The 17,569-nt window shown below is 38.8% G+C and overlaps 1 protein-coding gene across 1 annotated transcript; it reads left to right on the forward strand.

Annotated features, from left to right (window-relative positions):
- The first annotated feature begins 439 nt into the window (after positions 1-439).
- Positions 440-15,482, forward strand: fbxl22 (F-box and leucine-rich repeat protein 22). The gene is made up of 2 exons (XM_079809011.1): positions 440-871; positions 11,887-15,482. Exons 1-2 carry the CDS (start codon positions 537-539, stop codon positions 12,233-12,235), a joined length of 684 nt encoding a protein of 227 aa, XP_079665137.1. The 5' UTR covers positions 440-536; the 3' UTR covers positions 12,236-15,482.
- The last annotated feature ends 2,087 nt before the right edge of the window (positions 15,483-17,569 follow it).

Raw genomic sequence — 17,569 nt, forward strand, 5'->3', positions numbered from 1 at the left:
CTAGCTTAGCATGCATAATACATCTGTATTAACGGGGATCGTTTTGTCAACATTGTCGCCTATGCGAAGAACGCGAAGGAAAAAACTCTTCCGTTTTTAGTACATTTTTGTCATATAAACATACCCTAGTGTGTGTCGTCTTTGATTACCCAAAATGCAAGCAAAACCAGGTGTGAACGTGGTCTCAGTGTGGAAGAGTGTCTCGCCATTCCCCATCCCCCAAGATGCTGAGTGAAGACTCTTGCAAGTGATAAACAGAAGCTGCCACACTCTAAACGTCCCTCACACTGCCTCCTGTCCAGGCGTCGGAGACAGATGGACCGGGAGAGTCCATGTGCCTCACACATTTCCATTTTTGACCGTGCCTGCAGCGGTCCTCCCAAAATAACCCCCATTCCTTACGACCTTATATGTGCAAGGCCTCAGTGAGATTACAGTCTGGGGGAGAATCACAAATCCAGGCCACACGAGACTCGCCGTTGTCTCTTTGTTGCTTTGTGGTTGTAAGCAGGCCTGTTAGCATCTCCAGTCTTGCTATGCATCTCACAGAACTAGATCAGGAGTGTTTGCTACACATATTTTCGTACCTAGACAAGGACAGTCGCCGCAGCCTGTCATTGACTTGTGTACGACTAAGACACGTCTTCCTGGAACCGCAACTGTGGACGCTACTTCACTTCAGGTCTCCATGCGAGCTAAGGAGGGACAACTTTGTTCTGGGCTCTTCGCTAAGATACCTGGCTGTATGCTGGCACTCGAGCAGGGTCAAAGTGTGCAACATTGAGGACTGGATGAAGACCACGTTCCAGAGGGACCTCTGCAGAAAACACGAGAGCCTCGTCAGTGACTTCCTGGAGCGTGTCTGCCACATGTGAGTGTTTCTGTTTGTCTTGGCATCAACATTCATTTTGTCATTTTGTCATTGGCTTGATCTTGGACAGGCAGATGTTCTACCCTGATATATTTAGAAAGATTAAGTAACCTTAATGAATCCCACATCCACTTTCAGAAAAGTAACGACTGCAAAATTAAGTTTCCATGATCGCTTACTCACCCTTGTGTTGTTCCAAACCTTTCAAGAAGAATGTTTACACAGCCCTGTCCCATTGCAAACAGCAGTATCCAGTGACTGTCAAGCTCCAAATAGGACAGAAAACCACAATATTATTAACTTAAATGTACCATACAAAAGCAATATGGTAGATTTGTGTCGAACATACCAACATTTTAGTCGTTGAATCTCATTTGCTCTTGCATTTATTCAAACTTGGTGCATGAAGATGTTACCTAGGATGTACATCAATGACACCAAATCACATTTGATTTTTGTTTCATAGCCTATCATGACAGGGCGAATCGAGTGTGAAGTTTGATATGCACAAGCGAAAATTATATTTGAAAGATTTGTCAGTGAACAATGACTTGACGTCACCATAAAATCGAAACTGACAATTCTTATTTTTGTTTCTTATAAATTATTTATCTGTCCACATCCTTTAAAAAAATTATAATATTTTTTACCAAAATCATCCCCTCCCTCTCACAACAACATCTCTTCATCAGTCATTTCACATGAGATTTCAGAAATTAGCAAAATTATGATCTAACAATTCCATATGGACAAAATTAAATTATGCCCCACAATTTCTTTCTCATTCAAGAGGCCGTTTCGCTCAAAAGTGTACTCATCCCTTGCAGAATCTGTGAAAAAATGCATTGTGTTTCCTTCTGGAGCATCAGTGAATGTTTGAATCTTTTTTTAATAACTGTGTTTGAGTCACTCAATTGTCCTCAGTGTGAAAAGATGGATCTCAAAATCATAGTCACAGCTGGAAAGGGTTCAAATATGCAAAAGATGCTGGAAAACTGAAGAACTTTTAGGACCTGAAGGATTTTTCTGAAGAACATTTGGCAGTTTAACTGCTCCGGATAAACAAGGGACTCAAGAACAACCATCACAAAACAAAAAAACAGCCGTTGATTATCCAGGTAACAACACAGTATTAAGAATCAAGGGTATCTAAACTTTTCAATGGGGTAATTTTTTATAAATTCTTGTGGACTATAACATCTTTTATGTAAAATATCTTATTCGGGACCGTACTAAATAAAAAAATAACATTCATTTTGTATGTTACCTCTTTTGTCAAAATGTTTCACATTTTCGGCATGGGTGTGTAAACATTTGAGCAAGACTGTATATCACAATTTAAAAGAAATGTTTCATGTGCTGGAGGAGACTTTACAGAGTGCTTGACTTTTGCATTGACAATACAAGATCTTGCGCCTCTTGATGGAAATAAATGTTGTAATATGTTCAACCATTTTTGGTCAAGGTCTTGTATTGACAATGCAAGAGTCCAGCACTCTGTAAAGTCTCCTCCAGCACATCCCAAAGACTTTCAATGAATTTAAGGTCTGGTGCCTATTCATGTGTGAAAATGATTCTTCATGCTCCCATTCTTTCACAATTTGAGTCAGATGAATCTTGACATTGTCATTCTGGAATATGTCCATAAAGTGTCTTCCTACATGGTTGTTTAAGAAATGAAAAGCTTTACACTCCATTAATTAGTGTTGGAAGAACTGTTGCCAAACATATAACATGCTAGAAACATAGTCATTGATCCAATCATAGACTCTTAAGCATTTGCCTATTTCAATCCAAACATATATGCATTCATTAAATCTCTATACAAAAGATTGTCAATGGAAGCAAAGACACCAACTGGTAAATTTCACGCATTGCCTGCAACAACTGGCCCATCACTCCACAGCTACAGACCCTCTCATTCAACAGGGAGCTGTGGGACTGTCACTCATTGTATGGAAGAATAGAATGCAACACTGGCCATTCATTCACCCAAGTTCTTGTGAACGTTCTTATTACTCATTGGCCAGGTTCTATTATGTGTTGAAAAGATTTACACGAGGACAGAACGTTCAGAAACTTCTGTTTTTGATGGATACAGATACATTGGGACGTAGCGTGATGTTTTTTTTAAGGAACAGACACAATGGTGGGAAGCCTGAAATGACTTGTTCCTCTCGTAGCCATTTAAATCAACCAGACTAATGTGTCTCAAACCTTCATTCCTTAAAAGTTCATCAGAAACACATTTTAGCTTTAAGCATGCACGTCATCACCGCCTTCCATCGATAGATGCGGCTTGTGTTGGAAGCATGCTGAGGCTGGGAATGTAGTTTGCCTGAAGTTTTGAATGACACGAGGTCTGCGGTGGAGCATGCAGTGCACAGCTGAATTACCCTCTGGAGTTTTAAGGGCAGATCTGTGCAGCCTCTTCCAGGCAGCCAATAATAACGGGAGACATGATGGAGCTCTGCGGTTTCTCCCGCTGCTGTTTTGCACTGTAAACTCACTTACGAGGGAAAAAAGAAACTGTGTAATTTGGCAGAACACTCTTTAAAAAAAAAAGGTTCTTAAGTAATTCTCTGCATTGCCCTCAGATAACATAATGTGTTACGAAACATTGAGGGCCAGATTTACAAAACAGGGCAAATTAGCGTGAAGGCACAATTCCATAAAAGCATCGATGGGAGTAGACAGTTCTGCACGTGAAATACTGACAACCCGTGTATTAATAAACACAGAGACGCAGCCGGATAATTTCCATAATGATCAACACTATCTACCAGTTAGCGTCTGGTTTAACCCTAAAGCCATGTTCTGGACAAATGAGGGCAAAATCTTTTATTTTTTATTTTTTTTAACTTTCCTTAATCTGAGCGGTACAAGACTTGGCTACTTTTCCTAAGTTTGCCACCTGAACACACACAAACATTTTTTGACTCAATTCTACAATGTTAAGTGCTTGAAAAAAAAGTCCTTAATCCCGCCTTCGTGGACAAAAATGGGCACCGATAGGAATGAATGGATAAACTGTAATTCTGACCATATTTTTTTATTTGTCCAATAAAAATCAACACATCCAACACAATGCAGATCATACATACACACAAATGAAGGAGTGAGCCTATACAAAATTCTCAATGTGGCAAACACTCACACACGCGCGCACACACACACTCAAACACACACATCCACAAAAGCATTGCATTGAAAGCCATTGAATGAGCCTATAACAGAGTGAGTCACTCACACATACACAAACAAAGGAATTAAATGAGCCAATAACTGGGCAATTAAAAAAAAAGTTTTTAAAAATTGTTAAAACATTTGTTTAAAGAGTTCAGCCCATATGCAGCCATTGAGTTCTATTGCTATCTAGTGGCTATTGATATTTTAACTTTAAAAAGAAATTAATACCATCATAGTCACCAGATGTCACCACAGTCACCACATTTTTAGGACTTGCATATATGTTTTTTTTTTTTGTTTTTTTTACTGAAGTTAAAGAAATATTAATTCATTAATACCCCAAAAATCACCAAAAAAGGCATAAATTGATCAAAGATGGTGATATAACATTTATAAAAAAAAAATTTGGAATCACACTTGTGACTTTCGTGCCCAAATGTGTCCACGGGGGTGGGATTAAGGGCTGTTATGCGAGGGTGGCTTGAGGGTTAAGACATGCTTTTTTGGGGCTATAAATAATGGCGCAAACACCAGTAAATTGACTAGCGCAAACCTTTGTAAATCACTTCGGATGATTCATTTAAATACTCTCCTCCCATGAATTTTCTGCCTGAAAGGGAAATTGCATATGCAATAAGGTCAGCTGCAAAAATAACCCTGTCCACGCCTTTTCAGCGCTAATTTATCACTGCGTGTCTTTAGTAAAGCCTGACAGTAGTTTTTATAACGGCAAAATAAGTTTTGCGCTGGTGCAAGCTGTTAGTAAATCTGGCCCCAAGAATTTTTAATTTCCGAAGAACATTTTAGTCAACGTCAGGTGGTTTTTGAAGGTTTTTTGTGGAGGTTAAAGGGTTAGTTCACCCAAAAATGAAAATTCTGTCATTAATTACTCACCCTCATGTCGTTGGACACCCGTAAGTCCTCCGTTCATATTCGGAACACAAATGGAGATATTTTAGTTGAAAGCTGATGGCTGAGAAAGGCTTCAATCAGGCCTCCATTGGCATTCAGTACATTGACACTTCCAAGATCCATGAAAGGCACTTAAAACGTCGTTACAAAGTCTATCTCACCACAGTGGCTCTACAATAATCTTACGATGCGACGACAATAGTTTTTGTGCGCAAAAAAAAATCAAAATAACACCTTTATCCAACTTGTTCTCGACTTCCGTGTATGCCTCCACGACGCATGCGCGAGAATATGACGCAGATCCGGCGTTCGGACATATGACCCAGAAGCGATTTGTTTACGAGCAGAGGAAGACGCGCGTGTCTAAGCTGTTGAATTCTACATTGATCTTGCTTTAGGTCTCGGCGTAGTGCTCAAAATGGGGCTTAAGTGTGTATTTCATGGATTCCCGAACACCGGCGCTACGTCATATTCTCGCGCATGCGTCGTGGAGGCACACACGGAAGTCGAGAACAAGTTGGATAAAGGTGTTATTTTGATTTTTTTTGCGCACAAAAACTATTGTCGTCGCATTGTATGATTATTGTAGAGCCACTGTGGTGAGATAGACTTTGTAACAACGTTTTAAGTGCCTTTCATGGATCTTGGAAGTGTCAATGTACTGAATGCCAATGGAGGCCTGTGTGAAGCCTTTCTCAGCCATCAGCTTTCAACTAAAATATCTTCATTTGTGTTCCGAATATGAACGGAGGTCTTACGGGTGTCCAACGACATGAGGGTGAGTAATTAATGACAGAATTTTCATTTTTGGGTGAACTAACCCTTTAAAGTCTGTGTGAACCCAAAGTTGCAAACCACTTCAGTGTTGTGACATATTTCCTTGTGAAACTGAATATTGAATAGAGGACAGGGTTTTATTTTAGCGCACATCCTGTCCATCCCTCGCTCATAGCAGACTGACGGTTGGAAGGGAGTGGTTATAGATATTCTACCTAAGCTGTCAAACTGACGTCATCAGACGTCTATTCCAGAGTGGAAGCAAATTTTCGAATTTTCAAATTACCATGCCAAACAATTGTTTTTCTGTATATTAACTCGCACTGGTTAATTGTTCACCACAATACTAGTAATGTGCGCTAAGAAAGTAAATAGTGTCAATTTAAATTTTGTGCCAACATTAAAAACGTGTATTTATGTTACATTATAGGTTTCTCAGGTCAGTGTATTGGTTTCTAGGTTCTTTAAAGGGATAGTTCACCCCAAAATGAAAATTAGCCCATGATTTACTCACCCTCAAGCCATCCTAGGTGTATGACTTTCTTCTTTCAGACGAATACAATCAGAGTTAAATACATAAAAAAATGTCCTGACTCTTCCAAGCTTTAAAACGGCAGTGCATGGGGATTGAGATTTTGAAGGCCAAAAAACTGTTCACGAGAGAGTGGCGTTCCAGGCGAAGAGTAAGCTTAGGGGAGAATAGATTATGTCATGCGTGTCAGAGTTCACTCTTTGGGCTGGAACTAGACTTTGCATAATGTTATACCGGAAGCCAGTGATTAAAGTTTATAAAGTTATAAATATGGATCTTCAGAAGTCCTTTATTAACCCCCACCTTTTATGATGGATGGATGCACTTTTATTGGCCTTCAAAATCTTGACCCATATTCACTGCCATTATAAAGCTTGGAAGAGCAATGATATTTTTAATATAACTCAGATTGTGTTAGTCTGAAAGAAAAAAGACAAATACAACTAGGATGGCTTGAGGGTGAGTAAATAATTTTGGTGAACTATCCTTTTAAGGTACAAGTACATAGATTGTTTCCTCAAGAACTAAAATATAAAATGTTTGTAGCATTTATGTACAGAAGCCCTGAACCGCAAAGTAAAAAAAAAAAAAAATCTGAAAAATAAAATAAAAAAATCTAGAATTTCGAGAATAAAGTCGAAATATTTTGAGAATAAAGTCTAAATATTTCGAGAATAAAGTCGAAATATTTCGAAAATAAAGTCAAAATATTTTGAGAATAAAGCCGAAACATTTCGAGAATAAAGCCGAAACATTTTGAGAATAAAGTCGAAACATTTCGAGAATTAAGTCTAAATATTTAGAGAATAAAATCGAAATATTTCGAGAATAAAGGCGAAATATTTAGTGAATAAAGTCGAAATATTTCGTGAATAAAGTCAAAATATTTTGAGATTAAAGTCAAAATTACAAACGCAGCCTCATTGACGGAACACACACACACTACAGCGCTGCACCTGCTAGTGTATTTGAACTGGGGGCTGAAAACTTTCATCATCCATCAGGTAGCCTAATTGCCCTTAACGTACAGTAAATATCACTAAACAAGAGATAAAATTTAAATATAAAACATAGTGTTCAGGTTATCTTAAAGGGTTAGTTCACCCAAAAATGAAAATTCTCAAATTGTTCCAAACCTGTATGAGTTTCTTTGTTCTGCTGAACACAAAAGAAGATATTTTGAAGAATGTTTGTAACAAATCAGATAGAGCAACCATTGACTACCGTAGTAGGGGAAAAAATACTATGGTAGTCAATGGCTGCTCTATGTGCTTTGTTACAAACATTCTTTTACTTTATTCACAAAATATTTTGACTTTATTCACAAAATATTTCAACTTTAATCACGAAATATTTAGACTTTAATCACGAAATATTTCGACTTTAATCATGAAATATTTCGACTTTAATTTAAAAATATTTCGACTTTAATCACGAAATATTTAGACTTTAATCAAGAAATATTTCGACAGATTTTTTTTTTTTTACTTTGCGGTTCAGGGCTTCCGTATTTATGGGACCAACTGAAACCTTTGTTTTTTAAGAATGAAAAACAAGTGTGAATATAGATAAATCTTGACTAGAGATTTCTAGAACGACACATGATGATATCAGTAGGGTTTTTGAGTTGGCTATACTGGATGGTTACTTCTTGATGATTAAGTTCTTGATGTTCTTTATAGGTTCTTCAGATCGGCATGTTAGTTTCTGCTCTGTCAAAAGAATTAAAACACAACAACTAGATCATTCTACGGTTCTCTTAAGACATCAGGGAACAAAATGATCTAAAGATCCAATGCAACTCAAGATGGTTGTGAAGGGTTCTTGAGAGGATTCTTTAGGGCTAAAAAAAGATGTTACATTATGGGTTCATCAGCATAATGATGGTTGTTCCTTGACCAGAGAAAATTGGAGCAACACATGATGAAATTGGAGAGAAGCAGAAAGAAGTCCCTCCCTTCTGAGCTCTCCTCTCGTGATTTGCATTGGCAGGTGGAGCCTACAATCAGTTCTTTGTTGATGAGGGTGGAATGCACATGTGCGTCACAGTCACTGTGGACTGTGTGTGCACGTGTGTGTGTGTCTCGCTCACTTTCCTACAAAGACACACACACACACACACACACACACTGACTGATGCCATTATGGCAATATATTTCAGCTGCAGGAAATATTAAGGCCTAGGGAAGAGTCTCGGTCTCAGATGGCGTCATTAAGTAGGGATCTAGTTTTATTCTTCAAATAAAACCTTGCTTTCTTTCTCTTTCTTGAACACCTAGTGCAAATTACCGTTGCCATCCACCAACATTTAGAACTGAATTCAGAAATGTTCATGGCCAAAAATGCATACACTAATTTCTTCTAATGAAAAACATCTACGCATACTTAAAACAAGATATGTTTACTCAAGAATTATGTTAAGATCGTAAAAGACATTAAGAACTAACTGTTTAAGGATAAGATATCTTTAATGGAATAGTATTGATGCTTAAACCATATGGCTTAACATTCCTACAGTTAATATTTTGATAATCCGTCTTGAATTATTGATTAAAATCACAATATTTCTTCAATATCACTTTAAATAGCCAACGGCTTTAATCTTCTGTAGACCTTTGGCTCCACAAGAAGGAATTGAATGAATTTGTTACGGATATTGAACATGATGAATAACACAATTTCTCCAAACAGGCTATTAGAAATGAAAAAAAATGAAGAACGCAACTACATCTGACCACATCCATCTGCTGTATGAGACTTTTTTTGTTGGCGTTCTTGGAGCAGACCGATCATTATGCCGCCTGAGGGAAAAGAAGTCTCTAGACACACCCTCCACAGTGTCCCAAGAGTGACATTAGCCTATAGAAAGACGACTGTCACTGTGATGATTCTTTGAGTTCAAAGAAAAAGCATTAGATAGAATTCCTGGTAAATTACCATGCGACGTACGTCCTGCCACGTGTGGGATGTCTATAGAGGCCACATCCACATGGGGAAACCTTCACGGTTTGTGTTATTGAATATGCACCCTCACACCCAGCCTCATTCCCAGAGGCAAAGTAAAATAAGACTTAGTTAAGTCTTTGTTAGTTTTTCGTTACAAAAAACTAAACCCTGTTTGGTGGTAATGCCTCTGCTTAAAAACACCAAACCAAACATCTGCACAAGAGAAAGGCGGAGCTACGAGAGGAAGGCATGCTTATGTAACCGGAGATGATGCGACGCATATATCTGGCGTGTTTACTTCATCTGGCCAGCTCTGGAAGCTCCTCCCAGTCAAACACAATGGCTGAAAATCTAACCAACGATCCCCAAGACTTTGAATTCCTGTGAGCCTCTCTCATCCTTCCTCTCCTGTTGATCCCTTTATCAGACTGTCTGTGTCACAGATGGCCGTCTGTGATAATGAAAGCAATGGCACGTGTAGCGTGAGATCTGCCCCATGGCCAGGGTTATTGGGACAGTGCTCATAACACTTAGAGGCGGCTGGAATGTGCCGGTCTCACATGTGGTTAAGTGGTAAGATTATGTAAGAGTTTATATAATCTGCATCAGTAAACGTGAATGACATCTCAAAGCAACAGCCATTAGCTTGCTCCATGTGAGCGCGTGTGAGTGTTGACCCAGTGCGAGTCCACCAGCAGGCTGCAGCAGAGGAGAAACGCGGACACACAGAAGGGCGACTCTCCAGAAGCCAGTACAGAAGGTTCCTGTTGCCCGAGCTCACTGGTGTGGGCATGGGAAACGGCTCGGCTTTCAGCTGGTGCGATTTAGCAAGAGCACCAGCTGTGTTTATGTGGCAAAAACAGCTGATACAGCAAACACTGACTAAGGGAATGTTTTTTTGTTATGCTACAGGTATGCTGAGTATAATACCATGCAAATGCTTGGTGGGGCCACATAAATTACTGCCTAAACAGTCTTGGGTTACAGTTTTTTGACAGCATGGCTTGTTTATTATACTGTCTAATGGGCCCCCTGAGGAATAAAAAGCATTCGCAATGCAGTAAACTAGTGTGTTTTCCAGCCACTTAATCTCTGGCGGTTGCTTTTCTTACAAGCAGTGACTACATTTGTGCAATTTATCTCATATTTCTCACTGTCTAGTCACTTAAAGCGGTCTTTTTGATGAAAATAGCTTCTTTGATTTCAAGAAAAGTCTGTTTTCTGTCACTCGCTGCGCCCGAAATATGCAAAAAACAGTACGCCATCAGAGTAGCATGTCCGAATTCATATTCGAAAAACAGTAGGCGAATAGTCCCCGGATGACCTGCTACTTCCTGAAGTGTGCATTCGATGCCCACTTTACTATCCCATGAGGCCACGGGAGGGGATTTATGAATGGAGGTGAAGCAACGCAACTGACGCTGGTAGGTCATGTAATAATGACAACATGACGGATGTAGTACGTCCGGATTACATTCATACAAACACATATAGAACACACTTTTTTTTAACGGTCGCGAAGTAAGTTCAAATTCAAATGTACCTACTCCGACAGTATGCAATTTCGGATACACAGATTTTTTTCAAAAGATTTCTCTGTTGTTTGAGAATTCCAACCAGCCTTACACGGCAACACAGGCTCAACCAATGGGGTGAGTTTTGGGGCGGGGCTATCTATTTGTTTGACCAATGGCAAATGGGGGAGCATTCAGGAAACCTGTTTGAATGCTGTTGATTTTATTGCCGCATATAATAAAATCTTAACCAATTATATTAATCATTTTCTTAAGTCACAATGCAGCATTTTGTAAGTGTGTATTTTTTTTCTTCTGTCCAAGTTTTTTGTTTAATTATTTTATCGTAGTGTAATATGCAGTGTACAAGTGTAAGTTAGTTATTCTTGAGTCCCCGACAGAGTGCAAAAACTGTCTCTGTGGTGTTTTTAAAACTTTGCTCTTGAGCATGATATTGCGACACTGACTTAACCAATGGGATGATTTTGGGGCGGAGCTAAGTGTGTGTTTGGCATGACGAGAATGTTCAGAAAACCTGCTTGGATGGTTTTGATTTCTAATAAGCGCTTCCAATTAGTTTAGCTAATTATTAATTTACTTAAGTTCTATGTCACACAATGTTTTCTTTAAAGGCACTAAAATATAAAAAAATCACTAGAACAGTGTTATTTTTGGTTGACTTGTGTACTTACATTATCCCAAATGTTTCCAAGAATGTTTAAATCCAGATAAATAAGTTTCTCATTATATGCAGAAACCATGGGAATTTAGTCATTTGTATGTTGAATCCCACAGTCTTTGTGGTGCTTTCAAAACATTATTCTTTGTTTGAAAATCCTGATCAGCCTGCATAGCAACACGGGATCAACCAATAGCATGAGTTTGGGGGGCGGGGCTATCAGTTTAATTGACCAGTCACATACAAGGGGAGTGTTCAGGGAAACCTGTTTGAAAAACAGCAGCACAGAAATTACTCTTCAGCTTTAACAGACACTTGTTTGTTACTATTCCAATCTGTTTTTCCTCAGACAAATTGCAAGCAAATGTGTATGCACTACATGTTCCTCTTTTTGTATTATTATCAATTATAAATATTGCTTATTTATGTCATATAGCATGAAAAATTATGTTTCTTGTTTCTTTAGGTGTCCGAATCTACTCTCGCTGACTCTGTCTGGATGCGGACACATTACGGATCACAATGTCATCAACGTGCTTCAAAGCTGCAGGAGGCTACGTAGCCTTAGTCTAGAAAACTGCTCTCGGATGACTGACTCCGTCCTCCAGGCTGTGGTGGACCACGGCAACAGTCTCAAGGAGGTGAGGGTGGACTTCTGCCGTAACGTGACCCAGGCAGGGCTGCAGGAGGTCAGAGACAAGAGACCAGAAGTGCACCTGAGCACAATACACAGTGCGGATATGATTCCAGACAGCAAGCCTGAGGAGAAAATGCCGATCAGGAGAGCTCTGCAGAAGTTCTTGATCTTCTCCTGACAGCTGGAAGCCACCTAGAGACTTCATGTCAAGTTGAGGTTCACAACATTGCCCAGTACTATTACAGATGGTTTATTTTTTATTTCACTATTGATATTGATTTTACACTTGAGGTTTCTTTTGCAACTCCTTATTTTGAAAAGTTTCCGTGACACAGTCTTCACCTCTGAAGTTTCCATTCCTATTTCGTTTGAATTTTACATTCTTACAACCTTTCTAATATTTTATTTGATCAGCGTTCTCATTTTAAATAAATGTTTTTGTACCTGCGCTGACAAGGGTTGTTTTTCATTTGTTTGTTTGTCCATTTGGCCTTATGAAATGACTCACCGGTCAAGTAAACAGTACAAAGACTAAGTATTCAATATGCAGGGCAGTGGCCCAATCCTCACATTTCAACCAAATCTTAGGTTTTGATTATAAAACATTTGTGAACTTTTGTGAAGGGCCGTATTTCATCTTGTTTTGGTTGCATAATCAAGGTTTGTTCTGGAACAAGTCATAGTTGGTTATTCTCATTGTGGGTTTTGGACTTCCTCCTAGTTATGCAAGAACAACAAAATTGACCGAGCACAGGTTTACAGCCTTGTAGCATGACTTTTATTAAGCAATAATGTGTGAGAGGCTGTCCTATATTTTGAATATTGTCATATTGTGAATCATATCATGTTGAGCACAACACGCCAGAAGGACTTTATTCACAATACAGCATGGCCTTGAGTGCCTTATGCGCCTATAAAACCTTCATTTCATTAAGCAAATTCAATAATTCATCTTGTATTAGAAAACAGTTCCAGTCCTGGTTGCTGATTGTTCAACACAGCGTTTCAGCCCTACTAAAACACACAGTATACTATACACTCACCTAAAGGATTATTAGGAACACCATACTAATACTGTGTTTGACCCCCTTTCGCCTTCAGAACTGCCTTAATTCTACGTGGCATTGATTCAACAAGGTGCTGAAAGCATTCTTTAGAAATGTTGGCCCATATTGATAGGATAGCATCTTGCAGTTGATGGAGATTTGTGGGATGCACATCCGGGGCACGAAGCTCCCGTTACATCACATCCCAAAGATGCTCTATTGGGTTGAGATCTGGTGACTGTGGGGGCCATTTTAGTACAGTGAACTCATTGTCATGTTCAAGAAACCAATTTGAAATGATTCGAGCTTTGTGACATGGTGCATTATCCTGCTGGAAGTAGCCATCAGAGGATGGGTATATGGTGGTCATAAAGGGATGGACATGGTCAGAAACAATGCTCAGGTAGGCCGTGGCATTTAAACAATGCCCAATTGGCACTAAGGGGCCTAAAGTATGCCAAGAAAACATCCCCCACACCATTACACCACCACCACCAGCTTGCACAGTGGTAACAAGGCATGATGGATCCATGTTCTCATTCTGTTTACGCCAAATTCTGACTCTACCATCTGAATGTCTCAACAGAAATCGAGACTCATTAGACCAGGCAACATTTTTCCAGTCTTCAACTGTCCAATTTTGGTGAGCTCTTGCAAATTGTAGCCTCTTTTTTCTATTTGTAGTGTGGTACCCGGTGGGGTCTTCTGCTGTTGTAGCCTATCCTCCTCAAGGTTGTGCGTGTTGTGGCTTCACAAATGCTTTGCTGCATATCTTGGTGGTAACGAGTGGTTATTTCAGTCAAAGTTGCTCTTCTATCAGCTCGAATCAGTCGGCCCATTCTCCTCTGACCTCTAGCATCAACAAGGCATTTTCGCCCACAGGACTGCCGCATACTGGATGTTTTTCTCTTTTCACACCATTCTTTGTAAACCCTAGAAATGGTTGTGCGTGAAAATCACAGTAATTTAGCAGATTGTGAAATACTCAGACCGGCCCGTCTGGCACCAACAACCATGCCACGCTCAAAATTGCTTAAATCACCTTTCTTTCCCATTCTGACATTCAGTTTGGAGTTCAGCAGATTGTCTTGACCAGGGGCCCGTTTCAGAAAGGAGGTTAAGTGAAAACTCTGAGTAGGTTAACCCTGAAATAAGGGAAACTCTGGGTTTTCTGTTTCAGAATGGGAGGTATGTCAAACCCGAGAAAGCAGGGTAAGTCAAGCCCGTTTCTAAAAGAGAGATAACTTATACTCAGAGTCAGTTACCAGGGTAACTTACTCTGTGAACCTAACCTGGTCTGGAGCAGTTTCTTTCGTTCTCCTCCGCCTTTTTAAAGCACCAGCAGTGTTTAAATACTTTATTCATTCATTCAAATGCCACAAATGCTTTTCTTACTAGTATTTTGGTCGTATTTCAAGTATAAATATAATTTTTAAAAAAATGTAATCTAAATCTAAAGTAAGCAAAGTTTACTTAAAACAAATTGAATTTTCTGCCACTTGACAAAAATACAAAGTAAGAAAAGCATTCTTTGCAGGAACATTCATTGCTCATATTTTCATCATGAGGACACTGTCAAAGTGACAAAAATGGCATGTCCTTTTATACAGGAAGGATCCTGACGTTCACTTGATAATCCTCTAGAAGTAACCTAATAATTCGAATTTCATTTAGGATTTCCAGTGGTTGGACGCATTTATGATACCCATATTCCCATCATCACACTTTCTGAAAACGGATTATTGTATGGAATGGAAGGATGCTGCCAGATGGTAGTATGAGATATATGCCATAACCACCACCACAGCTGTGAAATACATTTATTTACAATTTTTATAGTCATCTTTATTTCCTACAAATACTTTATTCTTTTTCCTGTTGGGTGTTAATATTCTTCCTCCATCTCCTCTTCATCTGTCAGTGTTGCTGGAGTTTGGCTGGCCTGAGTAGAAGTCAAATGTTAATGTCATTACCCTGATTAATAAATGTAACAGGTGGGATCAGAGAACATTTCATTATGTGAAAGAGCATAGACCCTTTTCACATTTCTGGGTTTCCGAAGCTGAAGTCGTCATAGTTTGGTTAACTCTTATAGCGGTGAATGAGAGAATACATTAAATATATATTTGTGTGTCTCCATTTGCTCAAATAGCAAAAGAAAAACTCCACAATAGTGATTTCACAACTTTCAAAAAGATGGAAAAATTAAAGTGAGATTGATAACGGAAGTGAAAAGAGAGAAAGATGTTAATTTTAACTATCACTCCCATAGACGCTGTATTAGAAACACTCTCACAGCAGCGGTAACTTGATTTTTGTAATTTGATGCAAAAGTAAGTAATATAATACAAAGTATTAGTGTTATAAATGTACATACATAAAAAAAAAAAATACAAAAAACGTTGCAGGATTTACGATATTGATGAGCATTAAAACACGTCATCACAGTCTGTGAAAAGGGTCTATGTGGGAAAAGCTGCTGCACATTGGACACTGAATGATATTTATTTAATATGTCAAATGTTTGTAAAGTCATTAAACCCATGAACATTTTATGCTTAAAGCTTTTCCTGATTGAATTATGTTTTTTTGTTTGTTTGTTTGTTTGTTTTTTTAGCTGCTGCCACATTCTTTGTTTGCCTTTTGGATACCATGAAAATTAAACTTAATTAAAATAATGAAGAATTAAACTTACATATTGACCCGGAAGTATGCAAACGTCTTTTTGTTGGGTGCTGTTGCCATGGTGAATCGTAATTTCAGAGCTCCATTGATCGTGGCTTTTCAAAGTTGGAGTGCATGAGCTTAACTCAGAGTCAGTCTACTCAGAGTTGATTGAACTCCTCAATTCAGCTGTTCTGAAACCCAAAACTCAGAGTTTCCCATCTCAGAGTAAGTCAACTCAGAGTTCAGGTTTAAACTCAGAGTTGGTTGAACCTCCTTTCTGAAACAGGCCCCAGGACCACACCCCTAAATGCATTGAAGCAACTGCCATGTGATTGGTTGATTAGATAATTACATTAATGAGAAATTGAACAGGTGTTCCTAATAATCCTTTAGGTGAGTGTATATAGAGAACAAACTTTGGTTTACATATCAAGTTCTGTATTTTCTAGCAGAATGATGTAACAATGAATTTTCTTAATAAAATTACGTTTGTTTTTATCTTTTTTTGTATTATTATTATTTATTTTGTACATGTTCTTTATGATGTACTGTATAATTCCTGTACATTTAGACTATGCACTTCGATGTAAGAACTTACTTGTTGACCGTTGAAGAAGTATGCTTTATGTGTGCAGGTGTGTCATATAAATACATTTATGTACTATGGCATGTTGGCATTGCCCTCAGTTGATGCAAAAGGCAATTTGGGTTCACCACTGTTCCTTCCTTGGACCACTTTTGATAGATACTGACCACTGCAGACCGGGAACACCTCACAAGAGCTGCAGATTTTCAGATTATTCTTTTGAAATACTAATGGGTTGCAAGGAAATACGTACGTATGTTTCGGACACAGGGAATATATATATATATATATATATAAACATACAGGGCTTGACATTAACTTTTTTGCTCACCAGCCACTGTGGCTTGTGGTTTTCCAAAGTTACTAGCCACGCAACATTTTCACTGGCCATCGATAACATCGGGAAAAACTGTTTTATCTCATAATTTGGCAGTAGGTAGCCTATATTAAGCTACGTCACTTTAAGACCTGACGCACAGATCCATTATACTGTTACACATGCGTTTTCTTTCTCAGTTCACTTAAAAAATAAATGACTGGCTGCGTCCGAAATTGCATACTCTTTTGAGTAGGTACTTATTTTGAATCAGTAATTATTTCACATCCGCTAAAAAAGTATGAATGTAATCTGGCCATACTACATCAACCATGTTGTCATTATCATGTGACCTACCAGCGTAAGTTTCGTCACTTCACTACCATTAATTTAGGGCGGCAATGACTCAGTGGTTCATGTAGGTTGTCTACAAACCGGAAGGTTGGTGGTTCAATCCCCGGTTCCACCTGACCAAGTGTCGAGGTGTCCATGAGCAAGACACCTAACCCCAACTGCTCTCGACGAGTCGGTGTATGAATGGGTGAATGTGAGGCAATACGTGAAGCGCTTCGATGGCGCTATATAAATGCAGTCCATTTACCATTAATAAATCCTCTCCTGTGGCCTCAAGGGATAGTAAGGTGTCCATCATATGCACACTTCAGAATCTCGCCAGAATAAGTAGGTCATCCGACTACTTTTTGCCTACTCTTTTATGAGTACTGTGAATTCCGACATACTTCTTTTGTCACATACTGTTTCTCGCCTACTATATAGTAGGGAAGCATGCGATTTCGGATGCAGGCACTGTTTTACATGAATACTCGCCAAGGCCTGGATTTTGACATTATTTTGTGTGTTTTTGACTGTTTGAGAGCAATAAGCAGTGAGAAAAAA

This window comes from Gobio gobio (genome assembly GCF_949357685.1).
Source record: "Gobio gobio genome assembly, chromosome: 25".
Taxonomy (NCBI): domain Eukaryota; kingdom Metazoa; phylum Chordata; class Actinopteri; order Cypriniformes; family Gobionidae; genus Gobio; species Gobio gobio.